Source organism: Megalops cyprinoides, chromosome 19 (genome assembly GCF_013368585.1).
Source record: "Megalops cyprinoides isolate fMegCyp1 chromosome 19, fMegCyp1.pri, whole genome shotgun sequence".
In the NCBI taxonomy this organism is placed as follows: domain Eukaryota; kingdom Metazoa; phylum Chordata; class Actinopteri; order Elopiformes; family Megalopidae; genus Megalops; species Megalops cyprinoides.
Window position 1 is genome coordinate 22,784,155 of NC_050601.1, and position 17,292 is coordinate 22,801,446.

At 42.6% G+C, this 17,292-nt stretch overlaps 1 protein-coding gene across 7 annotated transcripts in view; it reads left to right on the forward strand.

Moving 5' to 3' along the window:
• Positions 1 to 812: 812 nt before the first annotated feature.
• Positions 813 to 17,292, forward strand: part of rbfox1 (RNA binding fox-1 homolog 1) — a 255,119-nt gene continuing 238,639 nt past the window's right edge. For 5 of the 7 annotated variants that reach the window (XM_036553347.1, XM_036553348.1, XM_036553350.1 and 2 more), the window contains exon 1: positions 813 to 1,076. In XM_036553347.1, the coding sequence (XP_036409240.1) occupies positions 1,032 to 1,076 (45 nt within the window). In that variant the 5' untranslated portion in view covers positions 813 to 1,031. Of the gene's footprint in view, positions 1,077 to 1,098; positions 1,246 to 17,292 lie in introns of those variants that run through there. The other 2 variants (XM_036553353.1, XM_036553354.1) reach the window with 1 other exon arrangement.

Here is a 17,292-nt window from a genome sequence, read left to right on the forward strand (position 1 = left end):
TACATTTTTTACATGTGTTATCAACTGGCTTTTTACCAAAACAATTCTAGGTTGAAGGCCTTGCTCGAGAGTGCTATGGCAGCTCCCTCCACCCCCACATGGTCCTCCACCACACTTCCCTAAGAGTGTTTAAAGTGGGACCTGCTAGTTTCATCAAGCATAGTCCTTCATGAGTTTAACACTCAGCACTTTCTTCAGTGTTTTGCTCTTAATTGATCAAATGAGCTAACTTGCCAGTCCCTTTGAATATTAACAGAAATCCAAAATCAGCAGTCATGCAGAAGACCATTTTAATTTTTTTGACAAATGAATTTTTTTTCTTGTCCAATTTTGCATGCATACATATTTTTTCAGCAATGACTTTACTGGTCAGCACTTCTAATTCTCCTTGTTGTCATGCACTCTGTGAGTCTCAGCAATATCCACAGAACTGGAATTCACGTCAAGACTGCTATGGGCCGTGAGGGTGGTAGTTTGGCTTAGGGGTGAAGGAACCGGACTTGAAAGGCAGAAGATTACCGGTTTAATCCTCAAATTAGCCGTTGCCGTTTCCTAGCCTTGAGCAAGGTGCTTAATCTGAATGACTACAGTAAAATATTCCGCCGCATAAATGGGTAACATGTAAAAAATGTAAGCAATGGGAGCGGATAAGGCCGTCTATCAAGCAGACTAATAATGCAATGCAATTTCGAATTTGAATTTAGGCTGCACAACAAGGATTATCATTCTGGGTGATATAAGTGAAGGGGGTGGGGGCAGTGGGGGAAAGCAAAGGTAAGTGTAGCAATAGCGCAATAAACCAAAGAAGCAAGCGTTGACGGCGAGGACTGTAGTCATTTATATTGTCAGCACGTGGATACAGTTCTCTCACTAACACAACACCGCTCTCCCTCATTCCCTTTCTCTCTCTCTCTCTCTCTCTCTCTTTCACGCACACAAACACACACTCACTCCCCGCGTTCGCATTACCTCCACCGAGAAACGGGAGGTACTTTTTTTTCTTAGGCATTTTTTTCCGGTGACCAACCACAATGAAATCTTGGCAGCTAATTGCAGTCGTTGGAGATGCCCTTCAGGTAAGGCACGCTGGCTGGGGCGCCAGGAGGCAGCGCGTACAGCGAGCGCGCTGGTAATGGGAGGAATTTAAAACGAACGTGGGATGTTTCCAATGCGCCACTGTGTTAAATTCTCCGCCTGGCGCGTTTCCTCTGTTGTCGATAGAACCTTCGCACTGCATAAAAACAGGTTGGTTAGCTAATTGTTTACGCAGCGAGCGCTGGCTCGCTGTTTTATGGGACAGTGTGTGTGTATGTGTGTGTCTCGAGGAATTGCAGTTGTCATGGAATGAAGGCATTTTTAGTCGAGTGGGTATTTCAAAAGGAGTTCTTTAAGCAGGTGCCGCTAACAGCACGTCGTGGTTTTCTCTTCTGCTCCCCGTAAGATGCATGCAAGCCTGTGCTGGGCAGTGAGTGGGGAGATTTTACAGAAGCTGCCTGAATACAGTGCTTGTTTAATTACCTGGGTATTTTATTGGATTTGTTGCAGACTCGTGTTACGCACTTGGTGGTCGCTAATGATGCATTAACCTCTCTTACTAGGATGCTGAATAATTATTTCTCAATACAAGCTTCTGACTTGAAAACCGTCATAGTTGGGCACGAGTTCAGGTTAATGCAAAAGGGAGAGAGATATTCACGGAAACATTTCGCTGGACTGTACTCAGAGAATCCCGCCATGCATTTAAACGTGCCACACTCACGCCGATATGCGTAAATCGAATCGTTTTGACCAAGATGTAATTTTGATTTAGCAAATTCATATCATAATAGGAAAGTAGGGCATTGTGTGTATCAGAATGAATCATCAGTATAGCACTGTCTTTGAATTATAGAAGCTTTCATAACGTGGTTATGAAATTGCTTACAGCCGAGAAGCATTGACTGTCAGGGGCATAGGCTTTTATTAGTCTCTAGTTCACAAACAGATAATTGCGTACCGTTTAATGAAACAAAAGTATCTGAGAACTGAGAACTGAAACGCACAAGCAATTGCCACTATTCCTTCACAGAGCGGTGTTAATTACCCGGAGGAACGTTTGATGTAAAACAGAATTTGGAGACTTTCCAGGTAGGGGTAGCATTTTTATTTGAATACCATATCCCCGCTTAATAGACACGCATGGACGCATTATTCACTTTTTGTTTTCTCATGCTATCAGCCGTTGGGGTATACATGAGAGTTAAGTGTTAACTTACTGGAAGAAAGATGTCATTTCCTACAGATGAGCGTTCCAAAGTTTTTTTTTTTTTGCAAAAAGTGTGAAGTGCCTTTAAAAACGCACACAACGAATAAAAGCAAAATAGATTGAGAGGGCTGGTGCGTTAATATTTATGCATGTAAATTCGGAAAGAAACACGTAAAAATAATGCTTTGCATTGCCACTCCTGGCTCTTGTCAGAACACACTTAAAAGGATGTTTCAATCAGCTTTTGTATTTTAATTCTTGATTTGATGGTGTTGTATTAGCTGTGTGGCTGTAGGATTCAGCACTATAAAGCTACTGGTACTGAACTTGCAGGACAATTCATTATTGTCATTTAGTAGACACTCTGATCCACTCATTCAAATTCTTTGTACAGAACCAGAGTGGGGACATGCTCTTATCTGTTGCCATCACTGAAAGGATTTTCCTCCAGACTATAAGATGCCTATGAAAGAGACAACAGCAAAAATATAATGATGGGCAGTCATATGAATGAGTGTATGTCCAGTATTGTTTGTACCTGTTTTGGAAAAAGGTCTTTGCATTGTAAACTGCACCAAGTCAAATTCAGTCATATTCATGCAAGTTAAGATCTTGAGCAAGTGACTGTTTCAGCTGCTGTCAGTGTCGGATTATTTTTACTCAGAAACAAAAAAGGGGGGAAAAAATAAGGTCATGTTATTCTTTGTGTCAGGAATCTAATTTTAGTACCCCCTTTCATTAATTCTCACGTATTCAGTTCTCAGAAGTAATAAAACGTAATTAATTTTAGCCAAAGAAATCTCTCTCATGCTGAAGTATCTCTGCAAGGCAATTATCTCTGTAATGAGTTGGCGTCTTTTGCCCAATATGGAATTGACATATTATCAAACTGTTATTCTGAAGCCTTTGCACTGCTCCGAAATAGATTCTGCTCACTGCAATAAGAGTGACACCTTTGAGAGGGAGCCTATATTAGAATGTTTTCCGACTGATTCTTAATTATGCAAATCCTCTGTCTCTCCGAAGACATTACAATATTTTTCAGACCCTGAAAATGCTGCAGTGTTCAAAAGATGGTTAGTGCTTAAAAAATATGCATGCTGTTAACATGGGATAACATATTACTGTATTTTTCAGAGCTGAAAATGCTTCAGTGTTCAAAAGATGGTTAGTTCTTAAAAATCTGCATGCTGTTAACATGGGATAACATATTACTGTATTTTTCAGAGCTGAAAATGCTTCAGTGTTCAAAAGATGGTTATTCCTCCAAAGAACTGCATGGTGTTAGAGGATTTGATTTGATTTGGAATCTATTGATTTATATGGGTTTGACTATTTCAGTCAAAGTGTCCGAGTGTGCTACAATTTTGTAACTTTTGTAACAGGTTCAGTGAAGGAACTCATAATCTCAGTGTTAGAGATAGGTGCCTGTGAAATGAGGGGACCCTAAGGCGTTTAGTTGGTTTATGTGTGCAGTTCACGTTCTAAAATTTTCCCAGTTGGGAGCACGCATAATGTGAGGTCCCGAGACCTGGACACAGGGCTAAAACTTGCCCTGATGCCTTTGAGTGGGTGTCAATGAATACAGACAGATATTGCAACCATCTTACCTCTTGTGTTTAAAATGACCCACAAGTAAAATAAAAGGACGTCTCTGTGAACATTTGTAATTGCCTATTTCCCTAGTTTTCCTTTGTGTTCTGAGTATCAGCAGGTCACCAACAGGAACCAGGAGAGGCTGAGGCCTGTGCAGTGAGTCTTTTTTTATGAATTCTGCAGAATTGTCATGGTTTTTCACCTGCATTCATAGCTTAATTATGTTGGCCCATCAAACAGCTTTCCCACTAGCACAACTGCAGCACGAGCTTCACAGAGGAAAAAAGCAGAAAGTTTGTCTGCCAGTTTGGTGGAACAGAAATTCAGAAACATTAATAAAAATCATGCCATTAGTAAAGCTTGGCAAAAATTATGTTTGGCATGTTTCTCCATTTATGCATGTTTATTTTTAAAATAAAAATGAAATATACATATGTTTTTGACGTTGATGTAACATTTTCGCCATGATTACTTGCTCATTGGTGGTTTGTAGCATCACGCCCGAGTGACTCTGACTGTTGCATAAGCACTACATCACCTCATTAGTCGAAAGAGGCTACTGGTCACAAGTGTCGAGGTGACGTAACCTGGTGTTACTGTTAACACGCTGCGCTTTAAGTAGTCGACAGGAGCCTTGAGAAGAGATCTGTGATTCGAAGATATAAAACTTGGGGCGTTCAGATAAAGGACGTTGCATGTTCTGTTCAGTTGGGCGAAAAAGCATGAAAGATAGCGCAGCAGCGACTTTGAATGGGAATAAAATGTGGTCTGTGTGCTTTATTCCGCCACACGGTACCTCTCTGTGCAAAGATGCCAGCCCTTCTGTCAGATGTTGTCAGCACGAAGCAACTGCAGGGGCTTCCTAGCTACCGTCTTCTCCTGTGCCTGTCTGCCCGTCAGAGGAAAGTGTCGGATATAATTGTAACCTTAGACACAGCAGTTTAGAATATTCCCTCGCTAGCTTGGTAGCTAATAGATCCAGCTCTGCGTGTCATAGAGGAGTCAGAGACACTTCTCTGGGAAGGCTTCCTAATGTAGTTTTTTAGTAGCAGCCCAGATGAGACCAGACCAGACCACAGAAACGGACCCCTTCCAAAATGAATTCCACTCAAGTAAAACATATAACAGGCAAAATAATAACAGTCATAATAAGAAAGGAGAATAGTGAGGTCAGCTAACGTGAAAGGCAGAGAGAGCAGGTGTGTTGCCAGGGACTGAGGTGTGGTGTTTGTGTGCACATCATAGGGGAGGGGTTGTTTAAAAGTAGACAAGTTGTAATGAAAGGCCTCATCTGTATCAAGCATGCAGTGCTTCAGAACTTTAGATAATTTATCCATATCAAACTGAATAATATGTATTTTAAAACCCAGAAATACATGTTTTAATCAGTGTGCCGAGCAAACGTCAGATGGTCCCCCGGTATTTTTTTTTTTTTTTGATGAGTAACTAATCTTCTCCTAGAAACGCAAGTCAGAAGTGATCCTGCATCTGGCGTCTGAGATTGAAAAACTCCATTTAGATTATTATTTTTTTCTCCCCACCCCCGCTTCTGATGTGTGAGAGATGCAAAAAAAAATGTCAGCCTCAACACTTTTTCAAAATTATTTGAATTAATTCCTGGAATTTTGACTTCTGTAGCTTCTGTGTAGCTTCTGTTTTGGAAGTTTTGTATAATAATAAGTAAGCAAGTAATGAAGGTAGAAAGTAGTGTAGGTCAATACATATGACATCCAATATTTTTGACATACATGTTTTAATATATCGAAACCTGTGAAGCATATCATGAAACATTGATTGTGGCCATTTAAATATATACAATATTTCGTATGTAGTGAAAAAAATAAATAAATAAAAATTGAATGCTGTTGTATTGTTTAATGGGTAATGGGCCACATAGTTACATAAGAGTAGCACTGACATTCAAGGGTCACTCTACAAGCTATTGAAGCTAAGGTTGGAGTAAAACATATGCATAGCTACCTCCTGGTGGTACTCTTTGTTGATAGGGGTTGCAGTGTGGAATTTGATGTGACTGTGTGTAAAGCCTCTGAAACAGAATGGCCAGCTCTCTTCAAGCGTTGCTCAGACTGAATTGTTGGAACAGATTTTCAAAAAAAAGCAACCAAAGAGGCACAAATCAAAGCCTGCTATACTACAGCGAGCTCAGTTGTCCTGGAGGGCAGTGTTGCAGCATAACAAAAAGTAATGGGGAAAAAAATGGCAAAACTCCAAAACTCCAAACTGTTCGTTCTTCTCTTGATGATTTCAAAAGGTCTTTTTTCATAGAGAAATAAATAAGCCAAAACAACAGCTGAGCCCAAAGTGGACCTTGCGAAGTGACATCCAGGACTTTACAACCAACAGGGCAGAAAAAAACATGGCTACCAAACAGGATGCAGATTAAACAGTTTAATGCTTTCTATGCTAGGGGGAGCTTTCCGCCAAACTTCTGCTTTTAAAAATTAAAATATTACATTTGGCTGTTTTGTGATGAAATAATACATTTTCACATGAGCGCCCTCTTGTGCTTATTGCTCGAAAATGCGTAGGAAGTGAATAAAGTACGATTAGTGAATAGCTAGGTATATTTAAGAACAATTTTTTTACACCCCAACTTCCAGTCAACAAAGGAAAATGGCACTGAAACCACCTCATTTTTCTAATCAAAACTACTGACAACCTCGGTCTGTGGCTTAGTCAGATTCAGTCTATTCAGAATATACTTTTCCCTTTAACTTTGACTTGGAAAAGTAAAGGGGGAATTCCACCAAAACTAAAAGGGTCTCTTATCACTCAACAACCTACATTTATGTAGTGGAATCAATTCTAATTACAAAAGTAAAAGCTTCCTTTTGTCCTCCTTATTTTTACAATTGAACTAATTTTGGCTTAATGCTAAAGCAGCAGTCCCACAGTGTCCATGTAAAATCAGAAAGGCAGGCCTAAGAGTGGTTATTCAAATCCTGTAAAGGGAGAAAGACCAGCTAGCTACTTCAGGTTTACAACATCAAAAGGTTACTGCACCAATTTATCAACTTACTAGATAGCCACACTACATTCATAGCCTATTTAGTCTTTACACTGACCGACAACAATATTGATTTACCTGAAAACAATTCTGTATTGTGAAGTCCTTTGTCCTCACAAATGATATATTTCATAAGGACTATTGTAGACGGTCGGGTGTTGAGTGAAGACAAGCAGCAGAGCTGGGGTGGCAATATTGAGACACGTTCGTTTGATAGCATTTGATAGCTGACACTCAACTGAACCTGATGGTGACGTTTTTCTTCCTCACCCAGAATGTTGCTGTGAAACAGTTATGGTTGCCGAACTGTGCTGGCTCATGTAATTTGTGTGTTTCCGAGCTCAGGACAAAGGGTGTTCCGTTTTTGCTAGCTGCCTCGAAAAACCCGAGCAGCGACTACGGTGTGGGGGCCTCATTGATGTTTGAGAGCACGTTTTTTTAAACACCAGTGCGAGCGAACTCCTGGGGACCCGCCGCAATCCCTGGAAGTTGCCGCTTGCCTGTTTTCATCACTTTAATTGGTGTCCCAGCACCCAGGTACAGGTGCTCTCCCTGCCCGCAGCACCGACAGCATTAACTTAACGCGCCGCGGGTGGATCAAATCGCGGCCCCCGTGTAGATCTAAATAATTGAACGCCTTTCATTTCTGCTGTGTCTCCAGCGGTTGCGGAGAGGAGGCACACACACACGCACACACACAAAAAACGCAGGTCGTACCTACGACAGTCCAGGCTCGGTTCATTATCTCACCACAGAAGCGGTCATTTCAAGCTCTCGGTATGATGTAGGGCTGGAATCGATTGGCTGTGATGTATCTGGAGTTCTCGTTATTGTAATGCACTGACCTGGTAGCCCCGAGCCGGCTGATTGATTTATGGCGCAATCTTGCGGGGCAAAACTATGACTTCAGATTGAATAAGAAATTGTGCTCTTATGGCTGCTGTTCCAGTCCTAGGTCATTAAGACCTTCCAATGTAATCTATAGCGGGTGCTCGCTGATAGCCAGTGAATGAAGTAGTCAGGCAGAATATTAACAGATAAAAAGAAGGAGAGAGTATGGAAGTGCAAGGAGTCTAAGACCCTAATGCATCAACTGTGTCTGAACGGTACAGCATGTGTGTGCCCTCACCCCCTACTCCATCTTACAGCTTACTGTCTCCCTGCACCAAGCAAAAACAGTGAGGCCAGCAGTTCTACCACACAACGCCGCTTCTGCTTTCAGCTGAATGTTTATTAGAATTTTACTGTGCACTGTTTTTTTTAACCCACCCCTCCCTCATTTCTGTGACTGTGCAGATCCTTTTACTGATAGGTTGAAAGGCACCCTAGGGCTGATATCTGGGAAAAAAAGATCAATAGATCACTTTATGATTATCAGTCAAAATGCAGGCTGCATCAGGCTGGAAGCTTGAAATGAAATGTACGTCTTTTGAAAAACATCCGTGGGCCATATGAAAATGAACCTCAGTGAAAGTGTTGAGTTGGACACATCATTGGTGAGATCAGCAGCAGTTTAAATAGATGAATAAAATCCAGAATGTAAGGAGTATATATTTTGTACAGATTTGAAAACGTACTGCATATTTTACTAAATTGCGGTAATGTCTCTATCTATGTAATGTCAAGCGTATAATGGCTAATATGATGCAACTTTCCAACATGTTGAAAATATTGGAGAATTACATTACGCTGTAATACTGCACATTCTATAGTATTTACAAATATTTGCATGTATAAGCTGTGGACAGTTTGTGTATTGTCATGTACATGAAGTTTTTGACTCGGTAATAGTGATGCCACTGTTGCAATGAATGCTTGGTATTTTAGCCAAGTCATAGCTCTTCCTTTCTCTTCGCCAAACAGAAGCTCAGTCTCCACATGCCTCGTCAGAAGATCACGGAAACAGAATAATCAGGGCCGCATTCAAACCGAGCGCAAATGGTGCTCAGACGTTAATGATATTTTTGCAACTCTTTTGTTTCCCCACATAAACAGCAGCGCGGCGCTGATTGGGAAGAGGCAGGGTATTGTTCCCGTTTAATGGCAGATGACTTTCTGACTTCCCTCTACTGCACAGAGTGAATGCATTTTAGGGCATTGACACTCTGTTGTGCCCTGCCCCTGTGGGTAGACTGAAAGGTGGAGGGGGGGGGGGGGGGGGGCGGGGGAGGAACCCCATCGGCTGTGACTGACAGCCCACCCAGCAGTGAGACGCGGGCGCCTGTGATGTTTTCCAGCTCAGATTTGGTCGTGCTCGTGTTGAAAACGGGACGACGCACTGATGAGTCATTCCACCCCCCCCCATGGGGACCGTCCAACTCTTAACAATCTGGAGCAGTGACACGGCGGTGCGTTCAAGGGGATAGTTTTCATGTCACTCCAAACAGAGCTACGTATACTATATATGGATATGCGTTTGTATCCTTATATCCACTCTGTATCTTTGCACATACACATTGCACTTAGATAACACACACTCACGCTTACACATACACATACACTGCATTTACAGACCACACACACACACACAACTCTCAGAACAGTTAAACTGAAACCCACTAATTGACATTGTGTGGTGTTGTAAAATCAGAATAGATACAAGCATAGACACAGACACACACACACACACACACACACACACACATATAAATATAGGTGACTACATAGACAGACGTATAACAGATTTGGGGGAAATGATTTGTTCCTCTCTGTTGCCGTTTTTCCTTCATGCGTTCCCAATCAGCACTGCCACGGGGCTGGATCTGATTGGCTGAGAGCTACAAACGAACGTCCTGGAAATAGGTGCGCGTTCTGTGGCCCCACAAAACCAGGGCCGGGCACCAGAAGGAACAGCCGCGGAGGTCAAAGCCCGGAAATGGAGCAGGGGGGGTTAGGGGGGAGGGGCGGGCACGCGTCGGCTTCTCCTTATCCGTGTAATATTGAACCCAGCGCTCCCCTTGCCTGCGAGCTTGGCGGGACCTTGGCGAACAGCGTGTGTGTAAGAGCGTAGGCGTGAGCCATATGCGTCTGTGCTCTCGCAGGCACCTCACTTTATTAACACTGCGATGTCTGCAGGCTGAGCGCTGCGTCTCGCTGATAAACACTCAAGTCGGATGCAATGTCAAAGGCCCCGTGCAATGCTGCTGCACTTTTTATCATTATTATTTTTTTAATATCACTGTGTGTTCCAGCAGTGTGAATCGTATGGTTTTATTTACTGCTTCCTTGCAAAATAAAGATCCAAGAAACAGCTTTTTGACTGTCTGAGATGGATTACAATGCATGTATGAATGTATGTGAGATATATGTCTGTATATATGAGCGTGTAGGTATGCATACATGTATGTATGTGGCATATATATATATATATATATATATATATATATCTGTGTGTGTGTGTATGTATCTATGTATGAGAGATATACATATATTTATATGCATTATATATAGGTATGCATGTAAACGCTATATTGGGAAGTCCCAGGTCCTGATTATTATTCATCAGGCAGGAGCAGGAGTTGGACAGCCTGTAGGTGTGTTCAAATAGCCTTACATCTCGGATGTAAGTGACAGCGTTTGCAGCTGCGTTGCTAGCAAGCGAGGCCTTTTATGCGTGATAAGAGAAGGGAAGCGAATGACTTTGGTGGAAATAGCGGAGTCGTCATTTGTCACGCAGGGTTTGGACAGCCTGTGGGCGTGTTCGGACAGCCTTACATCACCAGCCGCAAGTGACGGTGTTTGCAGCTGCACCGTTAGCAAGCGGGGCCTTTTATCCTCGATGAGGGAAGGGAAGCGGAGGACTTCAGTGAAAACGGCAGGGCCGGCGCTGGCTGGAGTGTCAGCTGTTGAAGTTTTTTTTTTTTTCCTTTTGTTTTTAGGTGGGGGGATGTTCAACCCCCTGCCGCTGGAGAGAGAAGCAGAGTGCCACAGAGCAAATGGCTGTTTGTGTCTGACTCATTAGCCAGACACGAGGTCCTGGAGGATGGGGAGAATGTGTGTTGCCATACGCTTTACCTCAGCCCAAGGTGCGTCACCATGGGTAACCAGCCTGCTTTGTTCAGCCCTGTTTGTAGCTTTAGGTTAGTGCAGGTTAGCGTTAGCATTGTTGCACTATGGGGACATTTTGCAGATGACATTCTGAGAGGCTGTTCTCAGGTCTGTCTGGGAAATCTAAAATGTAGAAGCACAGAAATAAATGGTTGGGTATCAGTGTTAAGTATGGCTGTTCTTTTTTCTTTTTACAAGTCATAGTTCTTTTTCTGTGAAACATTGTTTCACACTCCTTTGCAAGGAAAGTGATTAGGTTTTGACCTTTTTCATACTTAGCATTACCTAAATGGAGTAAAAAAGGCATGGTCATTTTTGTCTGATGGTGATACAGGAAATAGTGTTTAGGTATGATTGCATGGCATCTTTGTTGGGTGACGTCTGCCAATGCCGCTCCCTCCTCCCCTCCTCAGTCAGACTCTTCCGCCGAACTGATTTCACCCATAAGTCCAATAAATAAAAGAACATTAAGAATACACACGTTAATTAGTCCTGTGTTCATTTATTCACATAAGCAATTCTGCCTTCATTTATTCCTTTTTTCATTTATTTATGTTTTTTTTTTTCATGATTTATTTATCGAGTTTTCGGAAGGGAGAAATCCTCCGTAGGCTTCTCCAATCCGTTAATGGATGTTTTGGTCTGTGATCATGCTTGCATGGGTGACATAAGCCAGACATGCTCTGCTGACATTGTGCCGTTTTTTATTTCATCTGTAACATGGTAACTTGCCAGATGCATCTAACTTGTGTGAAAATTAAAATGATAAGGAGGCAAATGACTTTCACCAGTAGTTCAAAATCGTTGAACCATCTTTGTATGGATGTCTTACTGGGTTGATTTTTAAATATGGTTTTATACCCTCATAAACACAGCCATCCGTTTGCTTGTCATACATCACAACCTCATAATTTCATAAATTCATGTTATTTTTCAGTATTTTCAGTATTTATTTCTAATTACATTTAATTCTTACCGTGTATTGCTATGGTAGCAAAGTTTGACATGGAAGCAAACAATGATACTCACCTAGGTATTGTGATTTGTATCCTAAGAAAAGGAATGATTGTCTGTGTGCTAGAGTGAAGATGATTTCATGTGTTCATTGTTATTAGCATACATCCCACGCAACATCCAACTGACTAATGTGCAGAGGTGATCGCTTATTGTAAACAGTCAGTGTTATATATGCAGGGGAAATGCTGATTTTTATTGTTGCAGGTTGTTCTCATCACCCCAGCAGGACAGGGGACATAATTTTCTACAAATCACTGAAAAATTGCAGTCTTCAAAGTCCTTGCCATTGAGCGGGCGCCAAGGTTGAGAGCTGTGATCAATGTGGCGGCTGCTTGATTGCTGTCCCATGATCAGTTAAAAAAAAAGGCAACACGCTATTGATGGGTGATCGGGTTTTGCGAGGGCGAGCGGTCGTCAATACTGCCATTTCCTAGAGGAGCCGGTGCATTCACAAAACACAAGGGGATTATTTTATTATGGTGGGTCATTCCTGAAAAGGAAACTTAAGCGGGGTGTTATGGCGTAACCCAAAAATCGCAGGGAAGAACCAAGGAATGATTGCAACATTTTACTTTACGTTTTTTCATTGTTTGTTTCGGTAATGACCATAGGTGCACTTATCCAGGGTGTATTATAATCTTCCATTTATCACTGATATCTGAGAAAGAAAAACAAGCTATGAACCTTACAGAACAGCGGTGCAGGGGCACCTGAAGTTGGATGTTCTTACTAGTAGGCGGATCTGACAGTGCTGTGTGTGCGCTGCTTCCCCTATTAAATGACCTCTCTGTGGTGGCGTGCAGCTAAGGCTGCATGGCTAATGACCCACAGCAGGTGACAAATTTTAGTTTGTGTTATGACAATGGATAGATAGTTACATTATTTAGATTCTTTAGCTATCGAGCAAGCTTGTGGAGCCTAGCTGTAAAACATTGCTTAGCCGTGATGAAATAATCACTTAGCTAGCTAATGTTATTTATGAGAAAAACTCAAAACAAAGTGATTGAGCAGTGGTAATGAGCTATCGCTGGTTTTCTCAATGAAACTGAACATCCTTAGACATATACGATTTTCATGTATCATAGATGGGAACAGCTACACACGGTCACAAGGTGCAAGTGTATGAGTGCTGTACTAAGTGTTGTACAGTAGCATCATAATAAAGATAGAGTGTCGAACACTGGCTTGCACAGTTGTGCTTTGTGGGTCTCGGACTTCCTGCAAAAAGCCATATAGGCCTTCTTTGTGAGACACAACCACACAGCATTGGCAAATGCGGCAGGACTTCCGCCTGTACTGTGTCATGGAACGCAGGCACAAGTGCAACTGAGAATTGCAAGGATGGATGGAAGAATTGCATGATGTCTGACCGATTTGCCTGTGCGAGCATGCATCTCATTACCTTCTGAATGCAAAAGGAAAAAGCAGATCTTTTTTTGCGCCCATGCAGCCAGGACAGTGGCCTCATGTGACACAGAATAAAAAAGATCACACTCTTGCGAAGCTGGAAGCATTGAGTTCAAGGGCACAGTGTCAAGCTATGGGAGCTCTGCAGTGGCACTGAACACGAAGGGAAGTCTCGGGGAACAAACGGCATCACATTAGGGCTAATCCGAGCCTTTTTTAATGAGGCTTTGTTCTTAGACATGCTTCATGTCATTTTTTGTCAGCATTTCCTGTATTTACGATGTTGAATGTTTTCAGGATATGTAATGACAATCATACATGAATTTGCCTTTGTTAGAACACTGATGGCACTTTATGTTAGGATGGAGTTTTTAGACGTAAGTGATCCCACATGAAGGGACTACATAAAACAAAACAGCAAATAGTCATAAACATTCATCAGTCTGCTTAACAGCCCTCATAATTATATCTTCATAATTAGGTCATAACAGCTCAGCAGAACTGTCTTTGGGCATGATGTGTTATTGTGATGCATTGCAATCTCGGTGATCTTTGATGCCAGTGATAGGGTAATAATTGCCCATTATGAGTCTGGTGATGGAATGCCATTTTAATGGATATGTAGTTGTATTTGGCAATGAATATGGCCACAGTGATGTATTATGAATGTGCATCTGTGTAGTACATAAGACCCCATTAAGTTGAATGTTTGCCTGATTGTCAAAGTTAATTTTAAACTCTTTCTACCCTCAGCATGCTGGGGCAGACTGTTTCAGCTTGTTCCGTTGGTGCGTGTGATTGGGGCACACAGCAGTCCATCCTATGAAAAATGCTGCTGAGGGGGGCGATGGAAGCCATGCCAGTGTCCTTACTTCTGAAAAGAAGGGAAATGACACTGCCTGGGTCTACATCAAACAGAACTGTGCTGTTCGATGGGCCCCTCATTTTCAAATTAGGATTTGGTTTCTTAATGTGCATCATTTTATTTGATTTGGCCAGGCTAAAACAAAACGTCAGTAAAACAAAAAACAGTTCAGAGTTGCCTTGAGGATACAGAAGATACGGGCCCCTGGAATGTAACATTCCATCAGAAATCAATCATTTGGCGACAGAGGCGCGTCGTGAGTGATGGTATTTAAGTAACTGTCCCACACGTGACTTTATTGAGGGTCATCTACATTATTGATGGGTGAGAAACTTTGGGAATTCAGCAGCGACCTTCCTAAACTCGGTGTTAAAAAATGTGACAGCGTTCATGTAAATGAATTTTAAAATCGAGCTCCTGAGTCAGGAAGGAATCCGAGGCCTGTTTTGCATAAAAATGAGCAGGCGTCTCTTAAGATAAGAGCTCTTCGGAGAGGACCCTTTTTTTTTTTTTTTGGCAGGATAATCCATTCGCTTGTCAGAGTGCTCAGCGCCTTCTGTAGTCAGCCGTGGAGGAGATAAACATGACAAATTAGAACATGCAGTTGTTCCGTTAGTCAATTGTTCATAATTGATAGTTTTATTTTCTGAGTAATGGCTCTGTTTGGAAAGTCGACTGCGAGCTATTCTGCCGAGCTGTCACATTGGAAGACGTTTTGTCAGATTTGAAGAGATAGTGCCACACAGGCAATTTCTCCTGTCCTTCTCGGGAGGCGCGCTGGAAAGATCCAGACTCGTCTGGGGTATGGAGACGAGGACGGGCTGGGATTTAGCACCGTCTGCTTGTCTCTTTATTCTCGAGGTATGGCCACGGCAGGAGCAACCCGTCTGCAAAAAAAGTGGCATATGTCAGTATGTGAAAATATCACACACAAACTATGTGGTGCACATGCTTAAATATGGTTCAATACGAAATATGAAACAAACACCAATTTGTCAATTGTGACCACTTTCACACAGCCCCTTTTCAGCATGTGTTATATAATACATTTTACAGTTGGTTATGTGTAACCCATACACAATATGTTACCACATATTCTGCATTTTATGTTTATATTTACTTGTGGAAGTTGCAATACTTTATATATGTGCTGCACATTTTAGCATATTTAAAGAAAATCTGTTGTTTGGATTTGTAATTGTAGATTTTATCGCAGCATATGTGAGGTTTTAATGTGGCCCGCCGTGTGCAGCAGCAGCAGTCTCTTGCCAAGCTCTAATCTGAAGGGCGAGCTCGAGTTGCGCTCTCAGCGCGTCTCGTTTTGAGTCGAGAGCGCTCCAGCCCGCGGACTAGAGGGTTCCCGCCGCGGCAGCCGGATAAAAAAGCGCGTGGCGGGGGGACGCGGTGCTTGGCGGTCGAGATGGAACAAGATGTTCTCTCTGGCTGACGGCCGCCTCCGAATTCAGATCCAGACACCAGAGGTTAACTGCCAGAGCGCGCGGTGTGTGGAGTTTCCGAAACGTAAGTAATTGTTTGCTGAAGTACCTCTGAAAACAAGGCGAGGGGGCCCGTGTGGCGTTCTCTGCTACCTGCTGAGCCTCTCTGAAGAGCTTACAAGAAGTGGAAATGGGAGTGCTGATGGGATAGCTCGCAACTGCCTTGGTTTAATGCCCTGGCTGTCTGCTGGCTAATTAAAAGTGAGGAAAAGAGAATTATGGTCCGCCATATGGGCGTACTGTCCTTGTCAGTTCTTTGAGTGTGTAATTTTGTTTATTTCAATTTATAGGAAATTACAAATTGAATTTCTGGTTAATTACTTAACTAGACAGATGCCTCAGCGTGGGGAGGGTTCTATGAGAATTGGCGAGCAATTTAAAGAGTATTAGATGCGGAAGGCCCCAAAAGTGTAATTAAAGCTTCCCAGACCATTGTGTTTTAATGAGAACAACACCCTAACGGCGTTACGTGGAAATGGAAGCGAGCGATTAGCGGTGGCCGAGCCAGGCGGTGTTCCTGTCTGCTGCGGCTGCTTTAATATCGCCCGACAGGCTCCCTCTGCGGCTCGCGAGCTTCCTAGCTGCCTCTGACAGGACGCTCTTCCTCCCAAATCCATCAGGCAGCCACCGCCGACGCCAGTCACGCTGGCGAATAATAAATCCGGGGGAAGGTTTTTGTGGATGACGCCGTCAGGCCGCTTGGTGGGAGATGGAAACAGCGCTCCCAATGCGTAGCAGCCTGAGCCACCCCGGGTTTTACTGGAAGCGCGTCAGTGTGCCAGGTGGGAGCTGCCTATTGGTGGCGCAGTTATGGAGACGTGCAGTGTTAGCTGGAGTGCGGCGTGTTGCTGCCAGTCACTTTGTGTTATGAAGGCCTCCTGAACATGTGGCCATTTAAAGTGTGACTGTTATAGCCATGGGATATCGTTTGGAAAAGCTGTACCTTTAAAAGAAGAAAGAAAGAGTTAGCATCATTTAGATTGTGTCCAGCTAACTCTCTGTGATTCAAATGACATCCCTTGGAGTCAGAGAGATCACCACAATGCTGTGGTCCAGAGGTTAGGTATTCTCTGCTTGTAACCAGAGGGGTGCGGGTTCAAATCTTGGGGGATGTGCTGTTGTACCCTAGTGCTTGTAAGTTGAATCCCTAAATAATCTATAGGAACCCAAAGGGAACAGATAACACTAAGTCAGGGTTATCTAACCTGACCCTGAGTAGGAGCCAGAATATACCTTCTTAGAAGAATGTCAGGCTAAGAGTAGAAATAATACTGAGTCATACGCGTCAGCATCAGGAGTCATTACATAACGTCATATTCAGCAAATGTGTTTTAAGATAAAGCATGAACATTCAGCCTCTAGTGTTATTTCAACCAAGATGTAGTTTGATGTGATTAGTTTTCAGTCTGTGGTGGAAGATGGTCAGTGATTCAGCAATTCTATTTATTATACTAAGAAATGTCTGATTTTTATATGGTTATCCAGGCATCTTACATCATATGTATGTAAACTCTGTTTTATTTTACACTTGACGAATGGGAGGTGGTGACCAAGTGGCTGTTTTACCAAGTACACATTGCATTTTCTGCTG